Source organism: Oryx dammah, unplaced genomic scaffold (assembly GCF_014754425.2).
Source record: "Oryx dammah isolate SB20612 unplaced genomic scaffold, SCBI_Odam_1.1 HiC_scaffold_561, whole genome shotgun sequence".
NCBI classification, from domain to species: Eukaryota; Metazoa; Chordata; class Mammalia; order Artiodactyla; family Bovidae; genus Oryx; species Oryx dammah.
Genome location: NW_024070720.1, coordinates 1 through 10,408, shown reverse-complemented (window position 1 = coordinate 10,408; position 10,408 = coordinate 1). Strand labels below are relative to the sequence as shown.

Below are 10,408 nucleotides of genomic sequence, written 5' to 3'. Positions count from 1 at the left end.
ACCAACCTCATCTGGAGACCTTCCAGGCTGCACTCGACGGCCTGGGCATCCTGCTTGCTCAGGAGGTCCGCCCCAGGTAAGGTCGACCTGGCAGAACGGTGGGGCCTGGGGGTGTGAGCAAGATGCGGCCAGGGCAGGAGGATCACCTGGAAGAGGCGTTCGGGTGTACAGGACGAGTTGAGGGGCAGAGGGGACAAAAGGCATGTGGCCCTCCCCCAGTGTCCCTTAAAGTGGGGACAAAGGTTGGCCGGGAGGCCAGAGGAGCTGTGGCATGTGGAGTGCAGAGCCCTCGCGGGGTCCCGGTGCCTGCCGACCTCTGCACAGCTCAGTGTGTGCCCCGTGGCCCCGCAGGTGGTGGAAGATGCAGGTGCTGGACTTGCACTGGAATGCGCACCAGGACTTCTGGGCCCTGTGGTGTGGCATCAAGCCCAGCGTTTGCTCGCTGCTGGAGCCCGAGCCGGCCCAGCCCATGCAGAAGACGTGCAGGGTGGAGGCGCAGGCGGGGCTGATGCCGGCACGGGCCCCTGTTGAGGTGCTGCTCGACCTGTGCCTCAAGGAGGACACCCTGGACGAGACCCTCAGCTACCTGTTGAAGAAGGCCAAGCAGAGGAGGAGCCTGCTGCACCTGTGCTGCCAGAAGCTGAGGATCTTCAGCATCCCCGTGCAGAGCATCAGGAGGATGCTGAGGCTGGTGCAGCTGGACACCGTCCAGGACCTGGAGGTGAACTGCACCTGGAAGGTGGCCACACTGGGCAGGTTCCTGCTGCACCTGGGCCGGATGGGCAACTTGTGTCAACTGCTGCTGTCTCATGTCCACGTGTTGCCGCACACCACCCCCGACAAGAAGGAGCACTGGGTTGGCCAGCTCACCACCCAGTTCCTGAACCTGCCCCACCTGCAGGAGCTCTACCTGGACTCCATCACCTTCTTGGAGGGCCACCTGCACCGGGTGCTCAGGTGAGGGGTGGTGCCAGCTCCACAGTCCAGAACAGGCCTCTCTCATTTTGTGCCCTCTGGGGACATTGCCAGGGTGCACGGGTCACTGGGAAGTCCTCACAGTGCCGCCACCGCTCTGTCCCTGGGCGTCCTGTCGGGTCACCTCCCTGGTCAGGGTCAGAGGTGTGGCCTACGTTAGATGTTGTCAAGGGAGACTTCTTGCTGGGAGTCCACATAGTGGTGGTCAGGTGTGATGCCCATGGGAGTTCTTTCTGAGAGAGTGATGTCTTAGCTGAGATGATGACAGATAACTAAGAGAGAAAGCCATTGGTCCATCAGGTGTCAGGTTAGAAGTCCGAAGCTCTGTTTCTCCCTCCCACCTGCCACTTCTGTCCTTAGTTATTTTAGGGTCGAGGTGAGCTATGGGAAGTGGGTGATTCTGGAGATGACAAAGAGGCATCAGGAGGGGAACATTGTGGCTCCTATCAGTCCAGAGAAGAGAAAAAGTCAATGAGCATCATTGTTCAAGTGGCTCCATTAGCTTTAAGTTCAAATTACAATTGTTATTTTCCTCCCAGACTTCTGAATACATAGGAAATCCTCAGTAACAGGTTATCGCTCTGCCTTGATAAAAGCTGAGAGGATGCAGCCTAGTCTGTCTGTAAAATCAGTTTCATTGATTCCCATTTTGGCAGCTGCAAACTCCAAGCATTAGGAATAAATATGTTCACTGAGAAACCAGAAGAAAGAAAGAAAGAAAAAAGAATTGTAGGTAGTGATGAACAGTCTGTGACCCCTGAATATCTGGGGGATATTCACCCAGGGATCATGTGTAACTGCTGGTATCCACCAGCCCATGTCCACTGCATCCAATCTGCTGTTGACTTCAACTAGCCGTGTCCTGTAGAAACACCTTAATTCCTGCTAACCAATTACTAGTAAGCTGAAATAGGCAAATGACATTTGTTTCTGGTTTCTTTCCCACATTGAAAAGAGTTCATCATTTTGTGCAGGGGGAGGTCATACCCATCTGAGCAAGACCTTCCCCCTGGAAGACCCTCTGCCTTCTAGTCAAGAAGGTGAGAGGCTAGCTCCAAGCCAGTGAGATGCCCTGTGTTTTCATGAATCAGGCCTCTCCTCCGCACATGCCTCTGATTGCCACCTATGCCCCTGGGACTGATTGTCCTGTCTCTCCCCAGGATCCTGAAGACCCCTATGGAGACCCTGTCTATCAACAACTGCCTGCTTTTGGAGTCAGAACTGACATACCTGTCACAGTGCCTGACCGTCAGCCTGCTGAAGGACCTGGACCTCAGCAGGGTCAACCTGACCAGCCTCAGCTTGGAGCCCCTGCAGGTCCTGATTGAGAGGACCTCGGCCACCCTGCAGGACCTGGAGCTGGACGAGTGTGGCATCATGGACTCCCAGTTCAGCGCCCTCCTGCCCTCCCTGAGCCGCTGCTCCCAGCTCACCACCTTCAGATTCAGCGGCAACCCCATTTCCATGTCCGTGCTAGAGAGCCTGCTGCACCACACCGAGGGGCTGAGCAAGCTGAGCCTCGAGCTCTACCCCGCACCCCTGGAGAGCTATGAGGATGTGCATGGTACCCTGCACCTGGGCCTCCTGGCTCAGCTGCACGCCCAGCTCAAGCAGCTGCTGTGCACCTCTGGGCGGGCCAGCATGGTCTAGTTCAGCGCCAACCCCTGTCCACACTGCGGTGACGAGTTCTTGTACGACACGGAGCCCATGCTGTGCCCCTGCTACATGCCCGCCTAGCCCAGTTCACGAGTCACAGGCTTTGTCCCTGGCACTGGAACACTGCCCATCCAGACCTCAGTGCATCCAGAAGACCTCAGTGCATCCAGAAAACCAGAAACCACAGTTTCAGACAATTGTTCCCTGCATGCAGGAAAAGGAAAGGTGATTTAGACTGGGCGGGGAGGGAGGAGTTGGTGGGATTTTGGGAGAGATGTGTTACTACAAAGTTAGAAATGTAAATCTGAATTTTGGAGGAGAGTTTTGGGCTTGGGAGTTTGATGGCAGTATTACCGCTGTGTTGGATTGTAAACAAAGAAATAAAGGGAACATCAGTGTCAATCATTTGGTGTCCTCTGTGATCTGTGACCATGATTCTCCCCTTTAAGCTCATGACGCTCCTGTTAGTGGTTAAGTAAAAGGGCCTGAGCATGAGTGGGACCCAGATGCTCTCTGATAGGCAAGGATCGGCTAGAGGGGTTCAGGGCACTATTTACCCACTCCCTATGGTTCTCATTTACAGGGCAGCCACCTCCTCACTTATATCTGAGGTTGTTCAATCTGTCATCATATACAAGGTGCGTCCTCAGGGCCTGGGATGAACTAAGTGTCCAGCAGCGAGCACCGCTGGAGGGAAACTTCTTCCCAGGTACCCGTGCTGTTAACCCCACCCAGGCCCTGGACTCGAGAATTTCCCCAGTGGATCCAGCAGATGCAAAGCCTCCATCTCAGACCCTGGGCAGTGCCAAGACAGGTTCACTGTGCAAATTCAGGCCCGGAGTCCTGGGGTATATTCACCAGCAGATCATCTGGAGCCTCTCGGACCCACCAGCCTTTTCCCACTTTCCCACTGCTCCACCGTATCTGACACGTTGGCACTCCATGGACTGTAGCCTACCAGGCTTCTCTGCCCGTGGAATTCTACAGGTGAGAATACTGCAGTGGATAGCTGTCCTCTTTTCCAGGAGATCTACCCAGCCCAGGGATTGAACTTGTGTCTCCTGCATTGCAGGCAGATTCTTTACCATCTAAGCTGCCAGGGAAGCCTCCAGTTTCTAAGAGACAACCCAACATCCCTGGATCCATTGTCTACATGTGCTTTTATGTCACTAATATCCCCACAGATTTTATTTTGTTTGTACATTAACAAAAACTTTCACACACAATTACTGATTCAAAGGCTGACAGGAATCCATTCCCCGTTGTCAAAAATGTCACTTCCGAGTTCAGTATTTCAGTGTTCAGTGTAACTTGGCATTTTTCTGCTTGGTGTGATTCATCTATAACTTTTGTTTTTTAAACCTTAATCCTTCAATTTCTACCTTAAGCCACATGATCAAGGCACAATTTCCTCCAAATCCTGGTTCACTGCCAACCTGCCAGCACTAAGGCTCTAAAGAACTAAGAATTCATCTAATCATCTTTCCCCATCAGAGCTTCTTTCTGAAACCAAGTTCTCTAAGATTCAGAGAAAATTTATCCACTAAACAAGACAACAGCACCCCTTCAGAGTGGAAAGCTCCAACTATACCCCTTTATGTGTGTTTAGGACCAGGGACCGGCATTGACCACCAACATTTTTATTTAAGCATGTCCTAGAAATGAGCATCACTTTGATTTGAGCTGTCCTGGTGGCTCAGATGGGAAAGAATTCACCTGCAATTCAGGAGACTCAGGCTTAGTCCCTGAATGGAGAGTTTCCCTGGAGAATGGAGTGGCTACCCACTCTAGTATTCTTTCCTGGAGAATTCCATAGAAGAACCTGGCGGGCTACAAGACGTGGAGTCACAAAGAATCAGACAGTCCTGAGTGACACTTTCACTTCCCCTGTAATACTGTGGGTACGCAGGTGATGCAAGTCGTCATTGATTGCGTTTTTCAGTGTGTCATGGTTCCCTTATGTTTCGGTCCCTCTCTGTCGCACCCTTGCATTTAAGCTGGGAAACCATCCTTTTATGATTTCTTACCCAGGGAATTAGAACTGAGAGCAGAATCAGCAAAAAGCCAGATGCTCTGCACTGATTAGGTGAAGATGAAGGAGCAGAGTGAAAGAGGCAGCTTAAAACTAAGTATTAAAAACACTAAGATCGTGGCATCTGGTCCCATCACACGTGGCCAATAGAAGGGGCAAAGGTGGAATAACTGACAGATTTCCTCTTCTTGGGCTGTACAACCATGGCAATGGCAATGGCAACCATGAAATCAAAAGACGGTTGCTTCTTGGCAGGAAAGCTGTGACAAACAGACAGCACATTGAAAAGCAGAGACATTGCTCTGCTGACAAAGGTCTGTCGAGTCAAGGCTGTGGTCTTCCTAGTGGTCATGTACAGTTGTGAGAGCTGCTGCCAAAAAGAAGGTAGAGGGCCAAAGAATTGTTGCCATCAACTTGTGGCGCTGGTGAAGACCCCTGAAAGTGCCTTGGACAGTATGGAGATCAAAGCAGTCAATTTTAATGGAGATCAACCCTGAATACTTGTTAGAAGGATTGATGCTGAGGCTGAAGGTCCACTATATTGGTCATGTGATGTGAAAAGCTGACTGACTGGAACAGTCCCCGATGCTGGCCAAGACTGAGGGCAGAAGGAGAAGAGGGCGACAGAGAATGAGACGGCTGGATGGCATCACCAGTGCAATGGACATGAACTTGGGCAAACTTCAGGAGATGGTGAGGGACAGGGAAGTCTGGAGTGCTGCAGTCCATGGGGTTGCAGATACAACCTGGCAAAGGAACAACAGTCTCTTGAGATAAAGCTGTGCCAGGGAGAGTAGAAATGAAAAGGTTTGTGAGAACAATGGAAGCACCAAGCTCTCCCCTAGAGATGGAGGATGTGGGTCAAAGCTGGCCACCTGAATGAGTGCCCTCTTGAAAGGTGTGCCTTCTGGTCAAATTGTTGAGTCCACTTCTCACACAGCCCTGATCTGTAGGTCAGCAGGTACCAGTTTGTGTCCTGAGGGCCTGATCCCCTCCTGAGGATCAGGATCTCAGTTGGTGTGAGATGCCCAGCCCTGTTGGTGGATATGCAGGCTGGCCACATGTCACTCCATGGCTACAAGCCCCAGAGATCTTCCTCCTTGACCACAGCAATGGACCTGGACCTGGAGTTGGCCTTGGGGTTGTCCATGGAAGGAAAGGTGGGAACAGATCATGTCTTCCTGTTTTTGTTTCTTAGGTGGCCAGCCAACACAGCTTGCAGGATCTTACTTCCCCAACTAAGAATGCAATCCACTCCTCAACAATGAAAGTGCAGAGTCCTAACCAATTCAGGAGTACCAGAGAATAGTCAGTAGGTCATTTCTTGAGCCTGAAAGACAGCCCAGAAGTCAGACATTGGCTGCTGAGAAGCAGCCTTCCTTCTGTGGGTCAGGCTTTAATGAAGTCACCAATCATTCCTCTCTCATTGACCTCTGGGAGCCCTGTAACCAAGGCCCATAGCATAGAAACTTCTCGACGTAGAGAGAAGGACAACATACCCATTTCCCATTCATATTCATTCCCTGGCTACAGAACCAAATGCCTGTCAATAAATTCATCTGCTCTCAACCAATCTATAGAAACCATGCTCTCCTCCTGCCTAGAAACCTTCCTGCAGAAGAGGTTGAACTCATGTCCTCTGCTTCTTCCTAACCTAACATAGGAAGGCTTTTCTCTACATCTATTGATAAGCTTCAGTGTGTTCTGCTAGACAACAGTGGTTTCTCTTCCTTTGTTTTTGGAGGTGGAGATGGTTAAAACAAATACTCCCATGGGTTGGGAAGATCCCCTGGAGAGGAGAAGGGCTACCCACTCCAGTATTCTAGCCTGGAGGATTCCATGCACTGTGTAGTCCATGGGGTCGAGAAGGGTCAGACGGGGCTGAGTGACTTTCAGTTTCACCGTTGTGGTTTAGTTGCTAAGTTGTGTCTGACTCTTTTGTGGCCCCATAGACTGTAGCCTGCCAGGCTCCTCTGTCCATGGGATTTCCCAGGCAAGAATCTTGGAGTGGGTTGCTATTTCTTCCTCCAGGGGATCTTTCCCACCCAGAGACTGAACCCAGGTCTCCTGCATTAAGAGGTGGCTTCTTTCCCACTGAGCCACCAGAGATCAGTCTTTTCCAAGTATTGGAGGGTTTCACACCTTGGGATTCACTTCCCTTCAGAGAAGTGAATGTGGCAAAATTTGAACTTCCAGATTCCCAGGCCCCCTCCTCTGGTAATGTGAGTTTTTTCAGTGTGAAATGCAGCCCTAGAAGCTCTATGTTTAACAACGTCCCAGGGGATTCTGAGATTTGAGCAATCTCAAATCCTCCTCCTTGGAGCATGACAGTGTCCGACCTTGGCTGTCTCAGGCTCAGCAGGCTGGAAAGGAAACTAGGGGTGTACTTCGGTTTCTCTCAGAAAGTTATTTGAGGGAGTGTTGGAAAGTGACAGTGTCGTCATAGCTGTTTCTTAATCAGGGACTTGATGATTATCTTTGTTGTAAATCTTGAGATCCTGCAGCTGCCTGGTTAATGTGATTGCCAGAGGTCAAAATGCCCACAAGGCACATTCCGGCTTGACCTTATTTTAGGGTTTTAGGCAATGGTACCCCACTCCAGTACTCTTGTCTGGAAAATCCCATGGACAGAGGAGCCTGGTAGGCTTCAGTCCATGGGGTCACTAAGATTCAAGCACAACTGAGCGACTTCACTTTTGCTTAACACTTTCATGCAATGGAGAAGGAAATTGCAGCCGACTCCAGTGTTCTTTCCTGGAGAATCCCAGAGACAGAAGAGCCTAGTGTGCTGCCAGCTATGTGTCACATAGAGTCGAATACGACTGAAGCAACCTAGCAGCAGTAGCAGCTGTCCTCTATTTAAGGCACAGCCACGTCTCTGGCTGCTGATGAGTATGTAGAAATTTGATGAGTACTGTCTCTAGGAAGTTACCATACTGTAGAGTATCCTTCAGGGAGGGCCACCTTCTCGCCCCCAAATAGAAAAACTGTTGGGGCAACAATGACGAGGATGGAGAGGTTCCATCCGTTGTTGTTCTGAGACCGCAGCAGAACCAGCGTGTCCACGAGCACAGCAGGGCCTCACCCCAGACCCTTTGATGCAGGCTTTGCACCTCACCAGGGAGAAAGTCCATGATGCTCCTGTGCTTAATAGAGAGCAAAAGAAAAACTGAATTTCATTTGTGGGCTTAAAGTTGAGCTCCCATCAGCACGTGTGTAGGTGAGAGCCTTAGGAGAGGGAGAGGGGTGAGGTGGAGGTTTCCAAGGTGCTTTGCATTCCTTGTTCACTGGCACTGAGGGAACTTCCGGTTACCCAGCTACACTTGGGAAGGAGCCTTTGAAGGTCATCGTGAGGGTACAGGTCATTGGACAGAGCCCAGGCTGGGATGTACAGGGGGACGCCTGATCCTCCATTTGCAGGCGTTTGCTGACACAGATATGTGACCTTGGCCCACATTGATTTCCCTTCAGGAGAGCCCTAAGCCCTCAGTGGCTTTCCCAGCAGAATAAGGCGTCTCCCAGGTTTGGCCAGCCAAAAGAGTTCCATTCTCTCCTAACCCACATTCCTAAATGTAATCTCCTAGCTTCAGTGAGAAAATGCCCTTTGCCTCCAGGGAGGGAGGAAGCATGGATGTTGGGTTTGCCTGGGGTTTAAGGGATCCACCTGGTCCCTTTTTAGCCACTACCTCTGCTGGCAATTTCTCAAGCCTCGCCTAGGAATAGTCTTTGAATTCCTCCAAACAAAACAGAGGTGTCTTGGATACTTTCCTTGGTTTCACTCCAAACATCTGGTCCGTCTGTTCTCCGGGCCACCTCCTAGGTGTCATTTTAACCTGACCAGTTCCAGGCAAGCCTGAACCCTCCAAATCTGAAGGACCGACCATCCCTCCATTACACCTCTGTTCCCCCGTGAACGAGCGCATGTTTCACAGTCTGGCATAATGTGTAAGTGACTGTGTGATACTTGGGAATCTTACTCTGTTTCTTTTTCTTCTCGGGTGACACCACCATCTGCACAAAGCTGTCTGAACATCAACATTTGGGTGATTTTGATGTGGCCCAAACTCCCACAACGAATGTACCTTCAGGTTGGTTTTCTTCTTTCACGTTTTGCTTTTCTGAACAGACATAGAATCCCATCAGTTGTATATAGTAAGGAAGTAAAGAAACCCAGTCAGCCTTAGCTGGATGGAGATCTATTAGTAAGATAGCACTTGAGCTGGAAAGGGAAATTTCAGCCAGAATCTGAAATGCGTGTCCTGGAAGGAGAAGAGGGACTGAGGCCTGAGCACACTGTTCCATGCTCGGGCTCGGACAGATTTACCTGCCTGGGTATCCATGGATCAGGCCACACGGGCCAGGATCCTGTAGAGAACTTTCTTTGCTTTTCCATTCACATTGGCAATTGCACGCTTTGCTTTTGCTTCTGCATGCAGTTTTACTTCATCCCAGACATTTTGGTTTCTTCTCTGATTTTCGCCACTTGTACAGACCATTAACAACATTTCTTAACCAAATAGAATTTGGCAGGGGGCAAGCGGTGTGGATGGGGTAGGGTGGGGTGAGCCTGAGGGGATGGGGCCACAGCAAACAGCACCTGGGATCGTAGTTGCCTGATAGGGATGGAACTCGTGCTCCTGCAGTGAAAGGACAGAGTCCTCCTCACTGAACTGCCAGGGATGTTCCCAGCATTGATTTAATGAAAGACATCTAATTCAGAGGAATTTTTGAGTGACATTTTACATTTTCATTTGGGACTAATGATTATAGTTCCTGTATTTTATAGTTTTGTGATTTAACTAGCTTAAAAGGTTTTTGGGCTTTCTTTTTGTTTTACAAGGTAAAAACTGTTTTGAAGTTGATGGAATACAAAAATAAAAAATGTGTAGAATATTTTAAAGAATGGAGGCTTTGTTCTGAATGTGAGTGCTTTGCTCCAATGAAACAAATGGTAATGTTATTTGTAGAAGAGACACACAGTGAAAGGTACATCTTTTTATTAAGTGACATGTCAGCACCCATTAGGTGAGTTATTGGTTGGCGTTTAGAGACAGGCCATGGTGGTCTAAACTCCTTACTTCTGTTTTCAGCCCTTCAGAAATAATCAGAAGTTTTCTCTGAAGAGAGTGGGGTCAGCTGTCAGACTGGTAGGTGTCTACTGGCCAGCAGGGCAGGGATTAAATGCAGCAGCAGTAGACATGGGATGGGGCAAGAGATCACCTTGTCCCTTTGTTGCTGCCCAAAGAGGGGCTTGTCAAGGTGCCAGTGGGGCAAAAGCTGTGACTTTGTGGCCAGAAGTTGTCTCTGACCCTGCCTTGAGTTCTCTGAGTGTGGAGGAACAGCAAGGTCACCCAGGATCTTGGCCAGAGAAGGACGCCCCCCACCCTGGCATCTGACATCCTCCCCAGGACTCGTTCCGGAGTAGGTTCTTCAGGTTTGGCGTCCGGGCCCCACCCTGACTCCTGGAACTGGCCAGCCAGAGCCTCGTGTGGAATGAGGCCTTGGACATCACAGCCCTGGAGGAGCTGCCCATCGAGCTCTTCCCGCCGCTGTTTAAGGTGGCCTTTGCTTGGAAGCACACCCGTGCCGTGAAGGCGATGGTGCAGGCCTGGCCCTTCCCCTGCCTCCCGCTCGGGGCCATGATGAAGGACCACCAACCTCATCTGGAGACCTTCCAGGCTGCACTCGACGGCCTGGACGTCCTGCTTGCTCAGGAGGTCCGCCCCAGGTAAGGTCGACCTGGCA

General features: G+C 50.5%; 1 protein-coding gene across 1 annotated transcript; it reads left to right on the top strand.

The window, feature by feature from the left end:
• The first annotated feature begins 11 nt into the window (after window positions 1-11).
• Window positions 12-2,834, top strand: LOC120859323 (melanoma antigen preferentially expressed in tumors-like). The gene is made up of 3 exons (XM_040235467.1): window positions 12-76; window positions 352-957; window positions 2,136-2,834. The coding sequence occupies exons 2-3, from the start codon at window positions 362-364 to the stop codon at window positions 2,623-2,625; spliced, it is 1,086 nt and encodes a 361-aa protein (XP_040091401.1). The 5' UTR covers window positions 12-76; window positions 352-361; the 3' UTR covers window positions 2,626-2,834.
• Window positions 2,835-10,408: the final 7,574 nt, after the last annotated feature.